Genomic DNA, 24,579 nt, shown 5'->3' on the forward strand with positions numbered 1-24,579 from the left:
ATTATCTTATGTCAATGCAGTAAAAGTACAGCACTTACCCAGCATTTCTGAGCAAGTTAACCCAAAAATAGGCTCAGATCTGTTGCACAATTATTTAATTTTATTAGTTAAAGCATTTTTCTTTATATAACAGTGTGCACAGCCTTTGAAAGGGTTGCTTCATGAGTGACAACTCAGACTGCCTCTGTTTTTGCTCCCAGCAACCCTACAGCTGATTTAAGTCCTGTATCAGCCACTGCTGGGAAAAAGTAGTATTACATGAAAGCCATTTGGAATGAGTCATTCATGGAGTAGTTTTCAGTTCTGGGGGAAGTTGCTAAAACTTATGTTTTCTTCTCAGCTTACCCCTCGATCACATCTGTGTTTGTATTCCGTTCGGAGAAGTCCGCATGGGGACCCCCTGAACGGACTACCAAACAGATTAGCAAGCGCTGTGCAGTGAAAGCACACAGACTCCATAGACTATAATGGGATCCATGTGCTTGCCACATGCCACAAGAATCATGCGATGAGGAAAGTAGATGGTGAACTACTACATTCCTGTTTGCATGTTCTGTGCGGAGATCTGGCGGGAAGCACACGGACCTCATTATAGTCTATGGAGATCCGTGTGCTTTTACTGCACAGCGCCTGCAATTGCGTTTGGTATTCCGTTCAGGGGGACTCTCCCAAATGGAATGCCAACGCAGATGTGAACCAACCCTTATTTGGTCATCAATGACAACAAGCAGAATCCAAACTTATAAGTTTACTTCATTAACTACTCAAATTTACATCCCATTCGAGTACTACAAAATACATTAACATCATTACACCAGAAGTTTCAGATAATACATAACTCATGATTCAGCTATTCACATTAATGCTGTGGAAAAGTATTATCAATGACACAGTTATAGGCAGAAAAGACCATATACATGTTATCGCAAGAAATAGCTTTACTTCTCAGTGTAAAATTACACACACATGCACAAAACATTACATATTTATGCATCATGATTAGCAGGTTTTACATATGGTGCTCACAACCTTAGCGTAATCCTTGCGCACACACAAAAAAAAAAAGCAAAAACAAGAGAACACATCACCTTCAACTAAACAAATTACACTTCTGTATCGCTGACAGGCAAATGTGTTTCTTTTTGTATCATGATGGTAATTTTTGCGTGAAGGCTCTTGTTGTAAATAGCCCTTTCTTTGGTTTCAATATCATTTGTGGCCAGAATGTGGATAAGCATAAACAGGTCTGAAGCAAGTCGGACTGATGGAATATCTGGGTAAGTTTGGATTGTGTACAAGAACCTATATTATACTGTAGATTCCCTAATTTCCTCAGGGAAGCGCCATGTCAGGAGACTATAGTTAAAATATTGCAATAAATGAAATCCTCCTATTTTCTCTAGAGTCAAACACAAATATTTGGTTAAACCATTAAATTATGTAACTGTACATATAATACATAATGATAAATAGCAAAATGAAATATGCCCAGACATTTCAGAAACAGACAATGATGGCCATTTGCTCTTGTTATATATTGCTGGTTCTGAATTATTAAAAAAAAAAAAAAAAATCAATCAGCCAACAATATCATTAACAATTAAATCTTTTATTATTAGAGATGAGCGAATATACTCGATCGAATACCTCTGATGCATAGGTGGGAGGGGCAGTAAAATTTCGATGCCCTGGAAGTGTTTATGCACTGGGAGCTATGCGGCGGAGGTATTCAAACGAGTATATATATTCGCTCATCTCTAGTTATTACATCTATACCAATAGAAAAAAATTCTACATGGGTAACCTACAACATGTACAGCATGTGTATCATATTGGATGTTTGTACTATAGCGTGACCGTCTTTAGTATTCCTCTCATAACTTTGTAGCTGATCAACTGTTGATTTTCTTTTGGAGGGTAACATGGTCCTCGTTCCATCACATATGAGTAAGGAAATCTTAAAACCCATAGTCCATCAGCTGGCAGAATTATTTCCTGTTTTTCAGGATAAAAAATAGGACATGGAGGTGGTCCTGGCTGCACCTAGAAACAATAGTAAACAAAAGTTATTTCTCACTCAGTTTCACAAACATCTTAAGTTAGTTGTTTTCTATCTTTATCATGACAAAAAATGCATTTTTCTGGTATCACTAATATTGATGGTCTAGCCTTAGAATAAAAAGAGGATTATTAAAGAGATCCATTAAACTATACCTTTCATTTGGTGAGCTAGTGAAAAGATTCCAACAGTGCTGAAGTCAGTGGATTGGCACTTACTGCAGGATGCAAAGAACTGGAGTAGGTGGTGAAAGGTCCTCTTTAAAGGGGTTGCCTCATTACAGATATAGGATAGGGGACAAGTGCCATCCTGCTGTGTGTCCGGCCACTGGTACCCAGTGATCAGGAGAAGTCTACATGACATCTACATTGAATGAAGCAACAGTGCATTTGTGTGACCCATTAAACTTGTATGGGTCTGCAGTCCAACGATGGAAATGAAGGTGCACTTGCATTTTATTCATTAGAAAAAAAGCAGGGGAACTTTCATTTCCCATTCTCCTAATCACAGTGGGTCCAACGAATGGGTCTCCCTGTGGATAGGGAATGAGTGTCTGTATAGGGACAACCCATTTAATAACACATCGCTGCAGGTACCCCTACTGATCAGTTATTTGAAGAGGCCACACCACTTGGGGACAATCTTTGGTCTCTTGATTATTTATACTGCTCCATACACCTTCAGCAGCTGCGCACTCATCCAATGTGTTGGGCCACCATACCAGTTAAGTTAAGTAAAATAAAGAAAATCTCTCATAAATCATCAGGAAATCATTATGCAGTGTCTAAAAGTTGTTGCAGGAGAAATGAATAATGTGCACTTCCAAGACATAAAGAGAGGTATTCCAGATCTCATGAATAAACTTATCTGTGTACAGAACAAGATACACATATATTAGAAAAGTGTGTGGTATTTAAAATTTTGGTCAGTGCAAAGTCTCTAAAGGAAAAAAAAAAGACTGGAACGGTCCATTCTTAAGGTCTGTTGACACAGAGTTTTTTGCAGGCGGATTTTGACACAGAATCCGCCTGCAAAAAAAGCTCCCATTAATTTGAATGGTAGCTGCTCGCTTTTTTCCCACTAGTGGGAAAAAGAAGCAGCATGCCCCTTCTTCCCGAGGCGTGAGACTCACCCCTGATTAGGCGCATTCATTAAAGAAGAACAAAAACAACAGATGAATGAATAATTTTAAATGAATGAATCTATATTCAGTCTGTGAAAAATGTAGACGCCATCGTACATGAAATCTGGACATGTGAAAAAGATCTAAGTTTTACTTCTGCAAATTTTACTTATTATTGCTGTATGATTATCATTATCAAAAATGAACGGAATGCAATGAATCCAAACACAGCACAACTCACTTTCTAACCAAATCTCCACTCATTCCAAATAGATTTAAAAGCAAGAACTTCTTTAGGCCTTACCTGAGGGGTCATTATAATCTGTAAAGGAGCATCAGGAACCACAACGAACAGCCTCATAAGCTGAGCATAATGAGGTTTAAGCCCTCGCCCTTGAGACGGTGACAGCATGTACAGAGGCATGTCAGTGTTGAGAGCTTTAACTGCCGATTCCTTAGGTCCGTTGCCTAGAACTTTCATTATTTTATCTGGACCTGAGCACATAAACCTGCGCCCTCGTGAATCCTCATATTCAAAACCAACAAATGCTCTTGCAATATCATCCCTTCTACGACCTCTTCCAGTTACTGCTCCACTTCTTTTGCCAGGAACACACTTATTTGGAGCTGGCCAAGAATTGGTATCTAGATCTCCTTCATCTTCTGGTTTCGTGCGGATGACAATGTCCCACGGCATCAGATAATTGGTCCCAGGGATAAATCCAAGTTGATCTAACCCCGTGTGAAAATTGTAAGATTTAGCAGGGCCAAGTTTTACCAGTGACCAGCTTGAAAATTTAGGAAGAAGGCCCTTTAGACAGTTTGAATGCATCATACCAGGAAGGTATTCGACAGTCGATGCTTGACGATCCACTAAACTGGGCCTTTTTTCACCTTTTTCCTCTGTACCATGTCCTGGAGCATCAACATTATCTCCTCCGGCTTGGGGGTCAGCTGGGTATGTTCCAAGGCTATCAGTGGACTGGCCTAGACTAAGAGCAAGGCTCAGACTGGTACTTTCACCCTGTGTTTGAGGTTCCTTATCTTTCAACTTCTCCCCTTCCACTTCTCCTTCTTGATAAGGAGAAGGTGCCTCATTCTGGGCAGGAGCAGGATCTGGTGTGCTTGGTTCAAATACTGGAAAATTAATGTGTTCCAGCTTTACACAGCATTTCTCTTCAAGCATCTGGAATATTACATAAGGAGGGGGGGGACATTATGAATAAAAGCTAAGCGAATCAACTGAATATTGATGCTATGTGTGAATAGTACTTTTACTTAAAGTTATAAATGTCTTTTATCACTGCCTAAATATATATCTAGAACCTTAACCCATGGAATAGACAAATAATTTAGGTAAGACAGAGTGCATTACATAACTTCTTTTTCTATAAATTTTATCGGAGATTCCCAGAGGATCTAAAATGCTTTTATTTATTTCAAATTAATCTATGAAATTTGTTTGTCATACACTTTACTAGTTTTCGACATTCAGTTTATAGTGCCGAGTCCGAGTCCCAAAATAGCCTTGCTCCCAAATGTTTAGCACCAACACAGAATGCTCAAATAACACCTAATCCCAGCGTCATTGCAAAACAAAGGCCTCTTGGAAGGTCGGGCATGATGCTAAAGGGAGCAGCCATTATTGGGTTATTTCACTGGAATCCTGTCATAAGACATGCTTGCACATTCCAGTGAGCGCCCTCTATTGGTTTGCAATACTGAGGCAGCAAACTGTCTTCCTAATTACATCATGGAAGGCAGATCTGCATATTCTTCCCATAGTTCCTTGCAAAGTGGAGTGCTAAAGGCTTAACAAGTCTCCACACACCTATATGGTGGTCTCTCCCTAAGGAGTGACAATATCCCCTCAAACAACACCTAGTAATACTTTGCAGGGAATAATTATCTGCCCATATTGTCTATTGTCATGGACCGGCTCACCTGATATTTCACTGAGAAAGCACATCGTATAAATACAGGACATACACTGTGAGCAACACACCTTTAAGCTGCCCATGTATGTAATCTTAATACTTACAATATTAAAATCCCTAAGCTTCCATGGTATTACGGTAGCTGACTGATTTCAGAAGCAAATTATACCACATTTCCCATGCTTATAATAGTACTTCATGAAATCTACTAAATTTATTACTCTTTGTTATGGTCTTACAAACAGGCACAAGTAGAGTATGTGGTGGGATTACCAAAATACTTCTTTCGCCTATAGTCAGCAGCCTGTAAGTACCCTACACACATACAAGAAGTAACAGCTTTTTCTATGTATTTATGTCTATGAGCGGAAAAGTAAGCAGATATGTTGCATAAATTCCTGCAGCTCTTCCATTCATCCATATGCAGCATGCACATGCTGCAGAAGCAATCCCATTCATATGAATGGAATGAATTTCCAGGAGAAGTCTTTTACATTTGTACCCCAAAACATAGCATTAGGGTTGGTTCGCACTAGTATTCTGGGACTCCTTCCCCCATTCCGCTTAATTTAGGCAAAAACTAAAGGTCAGGTCCACCGATTTCAGGTGGAAACCGGATGGACCCCATTATAGTCTACAGGATCCACAGCTAATTTCTTCAGAATTAATATTTCTGGCATACAATAATAAGCATTTATTTATTTTTATGTAGATTGTGAGCCCCATATAGGGATCACAATGTACATTTTTTTCCTATCAGTATGTCTTTGGAGAATGGGAAGAAATCTACGCAAACATGGGGAGAACATACAAACTCCTTGCAGATGTTGTTCCTGGCAGGATTTGAGCCCAGGACTCCAGCACTGCAAGGCTGCAGTGTTAACCACTGAGCCACCGTGTTGCCCTTAATAATATGCATTTATTACATCTTACCTGGTAGAAGTCATAATTTGCGCTCTTGATGTCAAATGGGTCCTCCCGAGGCGCCTGCTTTCTCCCACAGTTACAGTTTCCAGTGGACCTTGCACGGCTGTTATGGTACAGAATAGGTGGATTTCTATCTGGTTCAATTTTTTCACCTAAAATCATGGCATTAAAAATGAAAAATGTACTTAGGTTTCTTATTTTAGCACAATAACAAACTATAGTCCTATTACATTTTAGTTATATCAGAGTCTACTGATGCAGTTTCTAGCCAACCTTCAAACTTTCCAATGACTGTAAGAGTATAATGTGAACTAGGGAAAGTCTGAAACCTGTAGAAAGAGGTTTATTTAGTGAATACAACATGTACACTATACCATATAATCTTGCTTGACTTCAAAGTATACAGCACAATAGACTAAAGAAGTGAGTTACAATTACCCTCAATATTTCAAAAGGTGAATGTTCTTCAATTACGTTAAAACAATGCATGGGTAACCAGGTCTTTGAGGGCACTCCTCTGTCTTATACAGTATTACATCCCCCAGTGATAATCTGATCTGTCGGTACAGCAACTGGGCTTTTCCCCTTCCATCCTGCTTATTAGGCCCCATGCACATCTGCGTTCAAATATCCGTTCGGGAAGTCCGCTTTGGGAAATCTATACGCATTAAAAAGTGGTTACCTGGGAAAACACACGGACCCCATAGACTATAATGGTGTCCTTGTGGTTTCCGCACAACACATGCGGAGAGAAAAGTGCTGCTTGCAGGACTTTTCTCTCTGCATATTTCATACGGAAATCACATGACCCCATTATAGTCTACAGGGTCCACGTGTTTTCCCAGGTAACCGCTTTTCTATGCATATAGGTTTCCATTTGGGGGGGGGGGTTGTCCTCAAGCGGACAGATGTGATCCAGGCATTATACACTGACAGAAGGAGTTGGAGTCATGATTCTGTCTGGCTCTTATCTAATAAGGTAACAGAGACACTGCTGTCTGTACTACAATTAGTGTTCTTTTTATTACTTCATAGATAGACATCTCTAGTATCATGTATCATGATCCAAACATGAAGATGCTGTGAGAGGTCTTGGCTGCAAGGTTGATAGTGATGCCTGGGTAGGAATTATGGTTCTACAGCTATCCTCTGACTGGCAGTCATAAGAGAGCACATTGAAAGCTCATCAGGCATTCATAAAATACAAAGCACCCGCATCAAGGAGGAATGGCAGGTAAAATGGCTCATGTAGAGCTATATGTACACAGAACTGCATTTTTTTTTTTAATAAATAGCACCCTTTTTCTACACTTACCTGCTTTTGGAAGTAAGTGGAACTTGTGTACACAGTGCTGATCTGTCAGGCTCCTCTCCTCACAAAGTTGGTGTCCACTGCTCCAGAATTTGTAGCAATCTTCATTGAGATGTATCGCGTATTTCTGGAACGCTGGCCCACGGGCATGCTGGCTGTATACCCTAAGTGCTTGTGCCAATTGGTTTTTATGGACTGTTGTGGTATAGTTATGGGGCAAGTTGGACTGGTATGCACTGTGTGCCATTGGGAGTGCTTTCTGACATCTATTTTCTGAAAATTTTGTATCTGCATCCAAATAGCCTTCTAATACTTTCATATTTGCCAACAGTTTTGGGGGATAGCCCCCTGGGAAGGCTGGAGGGTCATCATCTTTATTCTCTATGATTACCTCATACAGCTTCAGAGCCACATTAGCCCACTTCTGATAAGTGGGTAACTCAAAGTGGGAGGGCTGCGGGTTTCTGCCCACACTGTCATCAAAGCCCTTTTTTGTCAGAACCAGCTCCACATGCTGGAAGAGAAATTCACGCAAGGTGCAGTCCACTAGCTGCCCAGAAAGCCCAGAGTTGCTTTCTGCTGTGAAGGACAGATGCTGTCGACTGTGCCTCATCATTTGGTAGCGCCGGGGTCCAGGCATGCCTATGCTGGGCTCTGTGTCCCTTACAGTGCAATTTTGTCGTAGGTTATCCAGCAGCATACCTACTGGGTCGTCGTCCTGTTCAGCCACAATGTACACAAAGGCCTGATTGGCGGGCACAGTAAACAAGCAATTGATGCTCTGGTTGGTAAGAACACGGCTCTTTCGGAAAATACGGTAGATCTGGTCCTCCAGCGCATGCTGCAGCCTTCTCTTAGGTGAATGCTTCTTGGGTTTCTCCGTGGCCGCCTGACCAGCTCCCCGACTAGGCTCCACTCCCCGAAGGGCTCCATTCAACTGAAAGACAAACAGCAGCCGTGGTGGACAAGGCCGGGCATTAAGTTTCCACTCCAGCCCAACGGGGCACTCCTTAAGTGCCGGCTTGAGCGAAGGCAGAAGTTTCTGGCGCACACTGTCCAGCGCCCTGAAGAGTTTCTCATAGGCAATGTCAAAGCAGCAGGTGGGGTGCAGGAGCAGCAGCAGGTGGCACACAGAGAACAGGTAAAGCACATGCATGCAGTGCAGCTTCTCTTCATCTTTCCACCACTCATGTGCCTCTGCATGGGACACCCCCCGCCCCAACTCCTCGCACGCACTTGCCAGCTGCCCCGTGTCACTGATGCCAGTCAGCACCACATACAACACCCGAGACTCCTGCTCGTAGTAAGTCTGGAACACACTCCGATCTCGGGCCTGCTCTGGAAGCTGCTGGAATAGGGGGAAGACATGCCGGTCACACACGGAGTTCACCAGGCAGCATTTGTCCCAGCCCCCTTGTAGCAGAGCCGTCTTCCCGAAGACCCCTACCACGCACACCTCATCCTCCTTCCAAGACGGCTCTGAGCTCAGCAGTTCCCGCAGTAGCGAAGGGCCGCCCGCTGACATCTTCATGGTCCCTTCTATCTGCAATGACAGGGGGACACAAGCAATAGTTGCACTCACAGTGTCACGAATGCAATCGTCCGGCTGGTAACAAGAGCGCAGCAGTATGTTTCCGTTCAGCCGCATAGACTGTAGTGTAGAGCGCCCTCTGGTGTCCGCGGGTATTACACTGAGTGGGCCTCATGTCAGTCACACAGCAGGCATCTACCGGGACAGTCTGCACGTTGCAATTGCAGTGTCGGACTGGGATGTTTAGGGCCCACCAGTGTAATAGTTTCTAGGGGCCCACTGCCAGGACCCCTGCTGTACCAAGACAGTACGACTACAGGCAGGGCATGAAAATTCCATCAGGAATTTTGGGGCCCCATACAGCCTAAGTGTCTGCTCCCCCCACCCGCCATTTTAAAACTACGTTATTTTGCGACATACCAATTCTGTATTACATTTCCCTTTATTTAGCAGCATTACAAGGCTTAATCAGATTCTATTTGCAGGTAAAATCTGCTCCGTGTGAAAGCGCCTATAGAGAGCCAACACCATCTATAAGAGCTCTCCTAATAAATCCTCAGGGCTTTTTCACGTTGCGTTTTTGGCCTCCCTTGCCAGGATACGTTGGTAACCAGTCAGAATCAGCTGTCAACTTATCCCTGCACGAAGAACTGGCCAATAAAAAAAAAGGGGGGGCTTCAGTTCTCCGTGCAGGGATAAGTGGGTAGCTGATTGTGACTGGTTACCAACGTATCCCAGTAAGGGAGGCCAAAAACGCAATGTGAACACTTCTTTAAAGTGAAAGTCCCACCCCCAAACAGGCTGCTATGCTAGTAGCATAGCGGCCTACATCATTATTATTCTCCAGCTAAAAACTTATATATTATATATTATTGCCCCAGTTCTCTCTCCGCAGTGCCGCACACCCGATGTCCCAACAATCCCCCCCCCCCCCGTCCACCCTCTAACATCTTTCCATTGCCCCCTGTACCCATACCTCACAACTTTTGAAGAACCAAAAGAGGGACAAAATGTGCGGCGCGCTTTGTGCGCCTCAGGAAATTTAGCCCCACCCACTGTTATGTTGACTCCGCCCACTCATTAATTTTTCATCTGCCCGCACACAGTATAATCCTCCTACAGTCACCCGTAAATTATATGTCCCCCCTCTATCTCTCCCCCAGCTTCATATACACCCTTCATCTGCCCCCAGATTCATGTCCCTCCATCTCTGCCCCCAGTTGCATGTCCCCCCATCTCTGCCCCCAGATTCATGTCCCCTCCATCTCTGCCCCCAGATTCATGTCCCCTCCATCTCTGCCCCCAGATTCATGTCCCCTCCATTTCTGCCCCCAGATTCATGTCCCCACATCTCTGCCCCCAGATTGATGTCCTTCCATCTCTGCCCCAGATTCATGTCCCCTCCATCTCTGCCCCCAGATTCATGTCCCTCCATCTCTGCCCCCAGATTCATGTCCTCTCCATCTCTGCCCCCAGATTCATGTCCTCTCCATCTCTGCCCCCCAGATTCATGTCCCTTCATCTCTGCCCCCCAGATTCATGTCTCCACATCTCTGCCCCCAGATTCATGTCTCCACATCTCTGCCCCCAGATTCATGCCCCCATCTCTGCCCCCAGATTCATGTCTCCACATCTCTGCCCCCAGATTCATGTCCCCCCATCTCTGCCCCCAGATTCATGTCCCCTCCATCTCTGCCCCAGATTCATGTCCCCTCCATCTCTGCCCCCAGATTCATGTCCCCTTCATCTCTGCTCCCAGATTCATGTCCCCTCCATCTCTGCCCCAGATTCATGTCCCCTCCATCTCTGCCCCCAGTGTCATGCCGTCCTCTCCATCTCTGCGCCCAGATTCATGTCCCTCCATCTCTGCCCCCAGTGTCATGCCTGGGCATTACCATATAGGCCCGAAGAGGTAAGTAACACTGTTTATTATGTTCCCTCACCTCCCCTGGAGCTCTGATTATTATACTTGGTGGTCTGAAAAGACCCCCCGAGTATAATAATAGCAGTAGTGGAATCGCGGCCTGGCCCGGGCCTGTTCACTGCCGGCCTCCGCGGCTTATAGTACAAGGGGAAGCGGGGGCAGCAGTGAACAGGTTCGGGGAGGTTGGTAAATAGGCCACTACCTGCTGGAGCCGCCGCCCCCATCTGGAGCGCTGCCTGAGGTGGCGCCTCACCTCGCCTCATTAGAGGTGCGGCGCTGGTAGAACTACCAACTGAGATAAATTCTCCACAGAACGCACCTTTGGCCTGAAGGTTAAAAGAAAGTGAAGCTGCACCCTATAGTCGAAAAAAAAAGTATAGGGGTACTCAGATGAAAAGGCCTGCAGCTCGCCAACCCTCTTTGCCGATGTAATGGCAAGGTTTTATACGTTAGACCACCTGTCCTAACACACAGGACAGAAAAAAGAAAAAAAAAAAACACGCAAGGGGGAGGGCTCTAGGTCTACTTACAGGGAGCTACGCTGCATTTTATTATGCTAATTAAAAATCCCACCTGTCCTATTAGCACACAGGGGCAGAAAATACCCGTATGTTGTGCTGCTGTTGGGGACGTAAGGGAATGTCCGTTACAATGCAGCACACCAGGAACAAGATGGAAATAAATGGTGGATAGGAAAGGTTTTCCTTCTAACCTTAGTAGATGTGGGAAAGAAATGTGGACTGACCTCAAAGTCAACGGCAATATGGTAATTAAAATGGCTGATAACGGGGAAAGTAGTCATGAACGAAGGAGATGACAGGGCAGATGATAAATCTATAGGAGCTCAGATCATGACCCTACACAAAGCCCTTGTTAATTTGGGATTTATTCATCCTCCTTAATTACTCAATTTCCCACAGTAGCGAGTCTAGTAAGGATCACTCATCTCCGACATCTGGACTTCCATCATTGACCGTTCTCTCCCGCTTAGCTCCCTCAGTATGGTGACGTTATTATACGCAGCATCAGACACGACTTACGCTAGGTTCACAACTGCGTTCGGGTCTCCGTTCTGTGGTTCTTCTACATGCAAGAAGACAGAAACCACAGACTGGGTCCGGCCGTGAGCGGCGGTGAGCGTTTTATGCTCTCCGCCGCGAAACCGTTTTTTTTTTTGAACCGGACACAGAGTACTGCATGTCCGACTCTGTGTCCGGATTTTAAAAAAATGGTTTAGCGGCGGAGAGCATAAAACGCTCACCGCCGCTCATGGCCGGACAGCTTTCAAACCCATTCAAATGAATAGGTTTGAAACAGTCCTGCAGGTTTCCGTCTCCTGCCTCTGTTTTATGCAGGAAACGGAAACCTGCAGAACGAAGATCGGGCGCAGATGTGAACGAGCCCTTACCTACGTTGGCGGCAGCCCCTGAGTAATGTGGGGGGGGGGGGGGAGGGTGATTGCTCTGTAAAGGACACTTTATCTCCCAGGATATTTCCGATGCCATCACCCTGCTTGCCACTTCTTAAAGGGGTCTCCCATGTACAGAACTATTTTTAAATTTGTAGATAAGTAAAAGTGAAACATTTTTGCAAATAGAAGTAATTAAACATTTTGCAGAGTTTTAAAGATTTTCTCTAAATATCTTGGGGTCACAGTCTTGTTGTCTTGATCGGTTGCCAGCGGATACGACCATGAATGCAGGAACTTTCTAAAATCAGAAGATCAGCCATGATTTTGTTATTGTGGTCTGGTCATCTTCTCACACAGTACATGTAGTGTGCTCCTGATAACCAGCCATGATGTCCTTATTGTGGTAAGGTTAGCTTCTCATACATGTAGTGTCCTCCTGATAACCAGCCATGATGCCCTTATTGTGACTGGGATATCTTCTCATACATGTAGTGTCCTTGTCTGATAACCAGCTATGATGTCCTTATTGTGGTCAGGTTATCTTCTCATACATGTAGTGTCCTCCTGATAACCAGCCATGATGTCCTTACTGTAGTCAGGTTATCTTCTCATACATGTAGTGTCCTCCTGATAACCAGGCATGACAGGATGTCCTTATTGTGGTTCGGTTATTTTCTCATACATGTAGTGTCCTCTCCTGATAACCAGCCATGATGTCCTTATTGTGGTCCGGTTATTTTCTCATACATACAGTGTCCCTGTCTGATAACCAGCCATGATGTCCTTATTGTGGTCGGGTTATTTTCTCATACATGCAGTGTCCCTGTCTGATAACCAGCCATGATGTCCTTATTGTGGTCCGGTTATTTTCTCATACATACAGTGTCCCTGTCTGATAACCAGCCATGATGTCCTTATTGTGGTCGGGTTATTTTCTCATACATGCAGTGTCCCTGTCTGATAACCAGCCATGATGTCCTTATTGTGGTCCGGTTATTTTCTCATACATACAGTGTCCCTGTCTGATAACCAGCCATGATGTCCTTATTGTGGTCGGGTTAACTTCTCATACATGTAGTGTCCTCTTCTGATAACCAGCCATGATGTCCTTATTGTGGTCATGTTATCTTCTCATACATATAGTGTCCTCTCCTGATAACCAGCCATGATGTCCTTATTGTGGTCCGGTTATTTTCTCATACATGCAGTGTCCCTGTCTGATAACCAGCCATGATGTCCTTATTGTGGTCGGGTTATCTTCTCATACATGTAGTGTCCTCCTGATAACCAGCCATAATGTCCCTATTGTGACTGGGATATCTTCTCATATATGTAGTGTCCTCCTGATAACCAGCCATGATGTCCTTATTCTGGTCAGGTTATCTGACTATTACTGCGAGGGGGCAATAAGATGAGACTATTACTGCGTAGGGGCAATAACGGGACTATTACTACTTAGGGGCAATAAGATGGGACTATACCTACATAGGGACAATAAGGGGGGACTATTACTGCGTAGGGGCAATAAGAGGGAGCTATTACTGCGTAGGGGCAATAAGATGGGACTATTACTGCGTAGGGGCAATAAGATGGGACTATTACTGCGTAGGGGCAATAAGAGTGGACTATCAGTGCATAGGGGTAATAAGAGGGAGCTATTACTGCGTAGGGGCAATAAGAGGGAGCTATTACTGTGTAGGGTCAATAAGAGGGAGCTGTTACTGCATAGGGGCAATAAGAGGAAGCTATTACTGCGTAGGGGCAATAAGAGGGAGCTATTACAGCGTAGGGGCAATAAGAGGGGACTATTACTGCGTAGGGGCAATAAGAGGGAGCTATTACTGCGTAGGGGCAATAAGAGAGGACTATTACTGCGTAGGGGAAATAAGAGGGGACTATTACTGCGTAGGGGCAATAAGAGTGGACTATTACTGTGTAGGGGCAATAAGAGGGGACTATTATATATTGCCATGTACCCTTATAGACTCCGCCCCCTGTGTCCCCCTGTACAGATATGGCGGTCACTTACAGTACGGTCGGCGCTATTAACCCCTTTATTACATTACTATTAGGGCTAGTTCACACATAAAAACCTCCTGGCTTATTTTGGTCCTAAATAGGAAGCGTTTTTTTTTACCTTGGGGCCTTTTTCTAGAGCAGTTTTTGGTTTTCCATGATATTTTGCACACACTTTCTCAGTACTTGTTGCGTGTAGCGTTCTTTCGGGGCTCACTTTTGGGGTACACTCTGCAGCCCGTGGCCCGGCTCCATTTCCATTACTAGGGCAATAATCTGTTGTGTTTTTGTAGATGGAATGTTGAGATGTAAATAAAATGTCAGATGGAACAGCCATGATGTCATCACTGTGATGTCATAATAAAGGGCGGGGCCTGTGCAGTTATGTAAGTAGTCGGAGGGGGGGCACCTATTGTGACATGTGGGGCCGGCTGGTGGTGATGTCATGTATGATGCCCAGGGTATATAGGTAACAGATGAAGTGACAGACAGGCCAAAATCGGATCAACATCAGGCATCACTCTGGCACAACACCCCTCCATAGACAAGCGTCACCTATATGATGACAAACACCTCAACAAACAGAGAGTCAGTCTCCTGGCCAAAGAACTTAAAGACATAGTGCTCAACAGAGACCCCTGGCCCATACCCCATACAAGACAAAAACCTGTGGAGAAGTCATCTGCCAGGAGAAAGACCCAAACACCATACCCCCCTCAACATATAAGACAAAGACCCATGGGGAAGTTGCCTGGCTGGAAAATATCCCAAACACAACATCTCCCCCAAAAAACTGGAAATGGGGACTACTATAAACCAGGGCGGAAGCCACCTGTGCCATACAGAACAAGGCAGAGCACAGACATGGAGGAGATAAGAACCATGTTCAGCACCCTGTGCAACACACTGATCCAGACTGGGATCCACAACATAGCCACCAGTCAGGAACCCAGCCCGTCCTCTGCAGGACAGCTCATTACAAGGTATACCCACCAAAGATGACACCACTGACTATCAGTAGCTGGAATATCCAAGGGCTGAACGCCTCAGCCTTTGGATCCAAACCAAACGATCCAGACTTTATAGACAGACTAAAAAATATCGACATCCAAATCCTCCTAGAGACATGGACCCGGGCAGAAGATGAATACCTAACACCCATGGGCTACAAGGAATTCTCTGTCGCTGCCCGGAAAAGCAAGACCACCAAACTAGGCCGCCACTCAGGAGGCATACTAATATGGTTCAAGGAGCAGCATGGTGGCTCAGTGGTTAGCACTGCAGCCTTGCAGAGCTGGAGTCCTGGGTTCGAATCCTGCCTAGGACGACACCTGCAAGGAGTTTGTATGTTCTCCCCATGTTTGCATGGGTTTCCTCCGGGTACTCCGGTTTCCTTTCACATACCAAAGACATACTAATAGGGACTGTAGATTGTACTCTACCTTTGTTTTGGACTAAAAGAAACTGGACTTGCGTGTCTTTGCCACCCCACCTAGCAACCCCAGACCCTGACAATTGGTGGAGGATGCGGGCATACAGCGGTTGCTAGGGGCAACGACACGTCCACTCCTTGATGGAGAATTTTTTTTTTTATGTCCTGGGTAAAGGCTGCTGCCGCTATACAAGCCCGGACTATGGAGGAGATACTGAAGCATCTTGTGCAGTCCAATGTGCAGCAACAGGAGGCCAACCATTTGCTGTTGGAGCAGATTACGCTCCGTAAAGAGACTGTTGTCACTAGCCTGCAGAGACCTGTGGAGCACAGAGATGAGAAGCGGGCTGTGCAAAGAACTTTGCAAAAGATGACCACAGATGATAACATGGAGGCCTTCTTGACTGTGTTTGAGAAAGTGGCCAAACGGGAGAAACTGCCAGCTGCTGACTGGGCAGACATCATTGCACCCTATTTGACCGGTGAACCCCAGAAGGCCTATTATGACCTTTGCCAGCAAGATGTCCAGAACTATGACAAACTAAAGGCGGAAATCCTTGCTCGGCTAGGGGTAACCACTGCTGTCCATGTCCGGCGGGTACATACCTGGAACTACCAGATGGACAAGCCTGCCAGATCCCAGATGTACGACCTGATTCACCTGGTGAAAAAGTGGCTGGAATCAGACACCTGTACCCCTGCGAAGATGGTGGAGAAGGTGGTCCTAGACCAATTCACCAGAGCTCTAGGAGTCTGGGCCCGGGGTGCAAACTGGGGTGGCCTATTTCCTCTCCCAGCCCAAAATTCATGGCAGGGGTTATCTGAAAGCCTACTGCGCTACAACCTCCACCCCAGCTACAAGTTGGAAACGCTGTGACACTGGTGTCAGGAGATGTCAGCAGGACGTGCTGAAGCTCATCAGCTTGGGGGACAGACATCAACCTGCCTCCAAGGTCATCCTGGATGATATAGCAATATGGTTTTCCTTGCTGCACCTGGGCCCAGGCATGTTTGCGTATGTGATAATGGCCGGACCCCCATCCGATTTTTCAGGACCCCCCCCCCCCCCCCAAATTAAAGGCTTTCTTCAGCTCTATATGAACTTGTAACTGCTGTGGATTGCTGCTGTTTTTCAGACCATACCAAAATTAAGGGCTTTTTTCAGCTCTATATGAACTTGTAACTGTTGTGGATTGCTGCTGTTTTTCAGGACACCCCAAAATTAAAGGCTTTTTTCAGCTCAATATGAACTTGTAACTGCTGTGGATTGCTGCTATTTTTCAGGACACCCCAAAATTAAAGGCTTTATTCATCTCTATATGAACTTGTAACTGCTGTGGATTGCTGCTATTTTTCTGGACCCCAAAGATTAAAGGCTTTTTTCAGCTCTATATGAACTTGTAACTGCTGTGGATTGCTGCTATTTTTCTGGACACCCCAAAATTAAAGGCTTTTTTCAGCTATCTATGAACTACGGTAGTCACTGCTGTGGATTCTGGCTATTCTGTGTGCGGACAGCCAAGAATGAAAGCTGTTTCTCTGCTATATATGAAGTTGTAACTGTTCTGTATCCCTGTTTTCCACCGTCCGGGGAAAGCTGGACTGATGTCTCTACAGTGTATAGCTCTGAGAAGAGCTGTTGGTTTTCTTCTTTACTTCTTCCCTGCCTATCTGAAGCTAATCGCTATCTAGCCCTCAGCAGATATGTTTCTCTCCCTATCTCTCGCCGCGAAAATGGCGAATACAGCGCTGCACCTCTCATGAGGCGACCTGAAGTGACTGCTTCAGGCGGTGCTATGCCAGGGCTCCGGGGGGGGGGGGGGGGGGGGGAGGCCCTGTTGGTAACGAATACATCGAACGCCCTGATATTCGATCGAATACCTATTCGATCGAACGGTGTTCGCTCATCTCTAGTTGTCCAGCATGATTTTTTTGGTTTATAATTAGTCCAAGGAGGTGAAAAACAAAGTAAACAAAAAAAACCCCACCCACTCTCATCTGTCCCCAGTGCTCCGGTGTCCACCCAAAGCAGTCGGTCCTGCAGTTCTGCTGGTACTTATATGCTGGACTGGACTGCGCTGGGAGACACTGGGGACAGGAGAGTATGCTTGTGTGCTTTTAAAACCCCCCCCCAAAAAAACTGTGTTTTTTTGCTATGTTTCGCTTTGTTAGGCCTAATCCTTAAAGGGGTTGTCCAGGAATTACAGGTTTCTACAAGGAAGCCGGTGAAGGAAAAAAAGATAAAACCCACACTCACTTGTCCCTGATTCTCCTACCCCTATCTGGTCCAGCGGCGCCCCGGAGTTTCTTCAGTCCTCAATAGACGTAGCCGCTGAAGCCAATCATGCGCCTCAGCAGCCTAAGGAAAGGAACCGGGATATCACTCTCATATGTCACCTGTGATGTCACATGTCCTTTTCTTAGGCCGCTGATTGGCCTCAGCAGTCACATGTGGCGATGACATCTACCAGAACAAGGCCCCGGGAGCCTTTGGACCAGACGGACGTGTTAGACACCGGGGACAGGCAAGTATGGAGTTTAACATCTCAATATACTTTAACATCTCAATATACTGAACATCACACTATAAAATGCAATTCTAGTATGAATAATGGCAGACATGTACAGAAGAAAACACAGAAAGACACTGATATGCTGGATATACTTAAGCACAGTTCACACCTGCATTTGGTATTCCGTTTGGGGAGTCTGCTTGGGGACCCCTGGAACAGAAACCTATACGCATTAAAAAGCAGTGAGCAAAGAAACCACACGGGCTTCATAGACTATAATGGGGTCCATGTGTTTTCCGTGCAGTGTCCGCATGAATCATTTGGTGAGAAAAGTACCTCAAGCACTACTTTTCTCTCTGCATGATTCGTGTGGACACCGTGCGGAAAACACACAGACCCCATTATAATCTATGGGGTCCGTGTGGTTTCATTGATCACCGCTTTTTAATGTGTATAGGTTTCTGCTTGGGGGAACCCCAAGCAGACTCCCCAAACAGAATACCAAACTCAGATGTGAATCGGGCCTAATACATATAACATATATTTACACACATACATTCGTATACAATACATACACACACACACACACACACACACACATATCTACAAACATACAGGACTCACACAGTACATCAGACACTTTACACAAATATACACACATTAAATATACATATTTTACCCAAAAAATTAACTTACATTTGGCTGGGTGCACTGGGTATGGAGGAGGCTCATGTGCAGCTCTGTCCTGTCTCGCAATGGTGAAAGCTCTGCTTCATTGCAGCAACCGGCATACTTCCCCCTGCACACTCCGATCTGTGTGGGGGAGGGGCAGCACAGGTCCTGCTACATGACGGCAGTGTACAGCGCAGGGAGAAGAAGACCGTATGCCTGCTAATGGTCTCACACACTCCTAGCAATTGGTATAGAGGCCTGTTTGAGATGGTTAGGAGCCTGATCGGGACCCTGAACATCCCGATCGAGCCCCTGATAAGAGCATTTGGATATGCTAAATGAAAACTAATGGTCAGGCTCGGGGCCCACCGGGGGATTCACCGGTTCCCCGGTGGGCCAGTCTGACCCTGGCTGTAGGTTTAATGAAACCAGTGAACTGCAGTGCACACAGCCGGCGCAGTACAGTCCAGGATACATACTTGCTGGTGTGGAAGCCATTCCCACTGCTGCCAAGTCATAGCAGTTATAAGGTATATAACCAAAGAGCTGGCTGCCTTTTCCTGGCTACAGCTGGAATGACTTATTATTAATAATTTACACAATCAACATTTATCAACTAACCACAGCCCACAAGATAGGTGATATACTGGGGGTTATACCCCACTATGTTCATTAGTCCCATATTACGCTAGGTTCACACCTGCGTTCAGGGTCTCCGTTCTATGGTTTCCATCTTCTGCATGCCAGAAGACGGAAACCATAGACCGGGTCTGGCCATGAGCGGCGGTGAGCGTTTTATGCTCTCCGCCGCGAAACCGTTTTTTTAAATCCGGACACAGAGTACTGCATGTCCGACTCTGTGTCCGGATTATAAAACCCAGTTTCGTGGCAGAGAGCGCAAAACGCTCACCGCCGCTCACGGCCGGACAGCTTTCTCACCCATTCTTCCTTTATATAGACATGGTGGTGTTATGACAAACTGAACCATGACTAAGAAACAATAGTTTCGAAACGTGTCGGATGTTCAGTTTGGTCTGTCATGTGTCTTTACACAGATGTACACGCCATAGGATTAGATACACACGCCTGCACACAGTACCACATGCCGTATGATTAGATTCGCGCGTCTACACACAGTACCACATGCCGTAGGATTAGATACGCGTGTCTGCACACAGTACCACATGCCGTAGGATTAGATACGTGCGTCTACACACAGTTCCACCCGCCAGAGGATTAGATCCGCGCGTTTGCACACATTTGTACACGCCATAGGATTAGATACATGCGTCTGCACACAGTACCACATGCAGTAGGATTAGATACGCGCGTCTACACATAGTTCCACACGCCGAAGGATTAGATATGCGCCTCTTCACACAATACCACACAGGGGAGGATTAGATACGTGTGTGTGCACACAGTACCACACTTTGGATGATTAGATACATGCCTCTGCACACAGTACCACAAGTCAGAGAATTAGATACGCATCTCAGCACACAGTACCACATGCCATAGGATTAGATACGTGCGTCTGCACACAGTACCACATGCCGGGGGATTGGATACGTGCGTCTACATACAGTTCCACACGCCGTAGGATTAGATACGTGCCTCTTCACACAATACCACACAGGGGAGGATTAGATACACGTGTCTTCACACAATTGTACACGCCATAGGATTAGATACACGCGTCTGCACACAGTACCACATGCCATAGGATTAGATACGCGCGCCTACACACAATATCACATGGCAGAGGATTAGATACACGGGTCTGCACACAGTCCCACACACCAAAGGATTCAATACGCACTTCTGCACACAGTACCACACACTGAAGGATTTGATATGTGCGTCTGCACATGGTACCACATGCGGAAGGATTAGATACAGGCGTCTACACACAGTTCCACACGCCAGAGGATTAGATACGCGCGTCTGCACACATTTGTACATGCCATAGGATTAGATACACGCGTCTGCACAGAGTACCACATGCCTTAGGATTAGATACACGCATCTACACACAGTTCCACACTGCAGAGGATTAGATACGCGCGTCTGCACAAAGTTGTACACGCCATAGGATTAGATACACGCGTCTACACACAGTACCACATGCAATAGAATTAGATACGCGCGTCTACACATGGTTCCACATGCCGAAGGATTAGATACGCGCCTCTTCACACAATACCACACAGGGGAGGATTAGATATGTGTGTGTGCACACAGTACCACACTTTGGAGGATTAGATACATGCTTCTGCACACAGTACCACAAGCCAGAGAATTAGATACACGTCTCCGCACACAGTATCACACCGGGGAGGATTAGATATGCGCGTCTGCACACAGTACCACACGGGGGAGGATTAGATACGCGCATCTACACACAGTACCACATGCCGTAGGCTTAGATACGCGCGTCTGCACACAGTACCACATGCCGGGGGATTGGATACGCACATCTACACACAGTTCCACACGCCGTAGGATTAGAGACTCGCCTCTACACACAATACCACACAGGGGAGGATTAGATACATGTGTCTTCACACAGATGTACACGCCATAGGATTAGATACACAGGCCTGCACACAGTACCACATGCCGTATGATTAGATACGCGCGTCTACACACAGTACCACATGCCGTAGGATTAGATACGCGAGTCTGCACACAGTACCACATGCCGAAGGATTAGATACGTGCGTCTACACACAGTTCCACCCTCCAGAGGATTAGATCTGCGCGTTTGCACACATTTGTACACGCCATAGGATTAGATACATGCGTCTGCACACAGTACCACATGCAGTAGGATTAGATACGCGCGTCTACACATAGTTCCACACGCCGAAGGATTAGATATGCGCCTCTTCACACAATACCACACAGGGGAGGATTAGCTACGTGTGTGTGCACACAGTACCACACTTTGGAGGATTAGATACATGCCTCTGCACACAGTACCACAAGCCAGAGAATTAGATACGCGTCTCAGCATACAGTATCGCACGGGGGAGGATTAGATATGCGTGTCTGCACACAGGACCACACGGGGGAGGATTAGATACGCGCGTCTACACACAGTTCCACATGCCATAGGATTAGATACGCACCTCTTCACACAATACCAAACAGGGGAGGATTAGATACACTTGTCTTCACACAGTTGTACACGCCATAGGATTAGATACACGCGTCTGCACACAGTACCACATGCCGTAGGATTAGATACGCACGTCTACACACAGTACCACATGCCGTAGGATTAGATACGTGCGTCTACACACAGTTTCACATGCCAGAGGATTAGATAAGCGCGTCTGCACACAGTACCACATGCCGTAGGATTAGATACCCACGTCTACACACAGTTCCACATGCCGTAGGATTAGATACGCGCCTCTTCACACAATACCACACAGGGGAGGATTAGATACGTGCATCTGCACACAGTACCACACGACCGAGGGTTAGATGTGCGTGTCTGCACACAGTTACACACGCTGAAGGAGTAGATACGTGTGTCTGCTCTAAGTACCACACGGGAGAGGATTAGATACGCACATCTGCACACAGTTCAACACACTGGAGGATTAGATACACATGTCTTCACATAGTACCACCGCCAGAGGATTAGATACGCGTTTCTACACACAGTATCACACGCCAGAGGATTGGATATGCACATCTGCACACAGTTCCATACGCCGAAGGATTAGATACGCACGTCTGCACACAGTACCATACGCCGGGGGATTGGCTACATGCGTCTGCACACAATACCACATGCCAGAGGATTGGATACGTGCATCTGCACACAGTTCCACACACCAGAGGATTAGATAAGCAGGTCTGCACACAGTACCACATGCCGTAGGATTAGATACATGCGTCTGCTTACAGATCCACACACCAGAGGAATAAATACACGCATCTTCACACAGTTGTACACGCCATAGGATTAGATACACACGTCTGCAAACAGTACCACATGCTGTAGGATTAGATATGCGCGTTGTAAGAAAGTGACAGGAAAAGTCCTGGAAGGACGCTATATCTCCCCCAGAGTCCTCTCATATGTGTGGTGAGTGAGTGCTTCATATAGCGGTAGCAAGGCATCTAGCAGGTTAACCTCTTCTCATCCTACTGCAGGAAGGAGCTTTATCAACTAACCACAGCCCACAAGATAGGTGATGTACTGGAGGTTATACCCCACTATGTTCATTAGTCCCATATTAGTGATAGGGGATCCTTATTGTGGATAAGTGTCAGTCTTGAAAAACCAGCATCTTTGAACTTTTATTGAAATACTTTAAAAGCGTTACAATGTTAAGAGAAACAATATGTCCAGAGTAAAGCTTGTCTATATCTCATGCAAAACCTCAGTCACCAGAGAGTTACTTCATAAGGTCTAAAGGAAATGCATCAATGTGAAAATACGGTACTATTCCGTTATCGGGCCAGCATCGCAGTTCAGCACCAGCATCGGGACAGCAGTCGGGAATTACATCCGAGGACTGCTGGCCTGATAACAGAACCCAATGCTTGTGCCCTGTGTCTAGTACCCAGTACATCGATGCCCCCATCCATCCTCCCAGTGCCCCCAGCCCTCCTGACATCTGCCCTGTACTCTCCCTCCACGCCACATGACTAGGCCTCACCTCAGCGTTCAAAAGGAAGACGGTCGCACTGGAAGCTATGGCCGGTACCGAGACTGGAAGGAAACACACCGGGGCTCAATACAGGTTCTGAAAGTGGTGGCGGAGATTCAGTACAGCGTTACTATGGGATGCGCCAACCATAGTAACGGGAATCTACGGCGAGCCAGAGGGACAAGCTTCACAGGCATCGGGCTCTGTTATCGGGCCAGCATGGGGAGGGTACAGGGCAGATGTCAGGAAAGCTGGGGGGCACTGGGAGGAGGATGGGGGCATCGATGTACTGGGTACTAGACACAGGGCACAAGCATTGGGCTCTGTTATCGGATGTAATTCCCGATGCTGAGCTTCTGACTACTGCTGTCCCGATGCTGGTGCTGAACAGCTCTGCTGGCCTGATAACGGAATAGTACCGTTATAGGTATTCGATCGAATACTACGGTATTCGAAATATTTGCACTCGATTGAATACTACTAGCTATTCGCAGTAAATATTCGATTCAGAACCAGCGTTGATTGGCCGAATGCTATACAGCGTATAGCATTCGGCAAATCAACGCTGGTTCTGTAGCAGGCTCATTCTTGCTAGGAGCAGGCAGCTTGCTGTTACGAGGGAAATGACTTTTTCTCATAGGAATGAAATGACCAGGGTTGATTGGCCAGTGTACAGCATTCGGCCAATCAACGCTGGTTCTGCCAGAGGTTCATCTGTGAAGAGGCAGAGTCTAAGATCGGACCACAGCAGTCTCCATTGTGGTCCGATTTTAGACTCTGCCTCCTCACAAACCAGCCTCCAGCAGAACCAGTGTTGACTGGCCGAATGCTGTACACTGGCCAATCAACGCTGGTCAGTTCATTCCTATGAGAAAAAGTAAGCTCCTTCGTAACAGCAAGCTACCAGCTCTCTTCCGACTAGCAAGGACGAGCCTCATGCAGAACCAGCGTTGATTTGAAGAAGGCTCATCCTTGCTAGTTTGGAGAGCTGGCAGCTTGCGGTTACGAGGGAGCTTACTTTTTATCAGCGCAACTGCAAGCGCTGTGCA

At 46.0% G+C, this 24,579-nt stretch overlaps 1 protein-coding gene across 1 annotated transcript; it reads right to left on the minus strand.

Moving 5' to 3' along the window:
• Positions 1–1,000: 1,000 nt before the first annotated feature.
• SMG8 (SMG8 nonsense mediated mRNA decay factor) lies at positions 1,001–8,910 on the minus strand. The gene is made up of 4 exons (XM_075264834.1): positions 7,362–8,910; positions 6,053–6,198; positions 3,487–4,368; positions 1,001–2,043 (listed from the first exon to the last, which is right to left on the minus strand). The coding sequence occupies exons 1-4, from the start codon at positions 8,887–8,889 to the stop codon at positions 1,846–1,848; spliced, it is 2,754 nt and encodes a 917-aa protein (XP_075120935.1). The 5' UTR covers positions 8,890–8,910; the 3' UTR covers positions 1,001–1,845.
• Positions 8,911–24,579: the final 15,669 nt, after the last annotated feature.

Source organism: Leptodactylus fuscus, chromosome 2 (assembly GCF_031893055.1).
Source record: "Leptodactylus fuscus isolate aLepFus1 chromosome 2, aLepFus1.hap2, whole genome shotgun sequence".
In the NCBI taxonomy this organism is placed as follows: Eukaryota; Metazoa; Chordata; class Amphibia; order Anura; family Leptodactylidae; genus Leptodactylus; species Leptodactylus fuscus.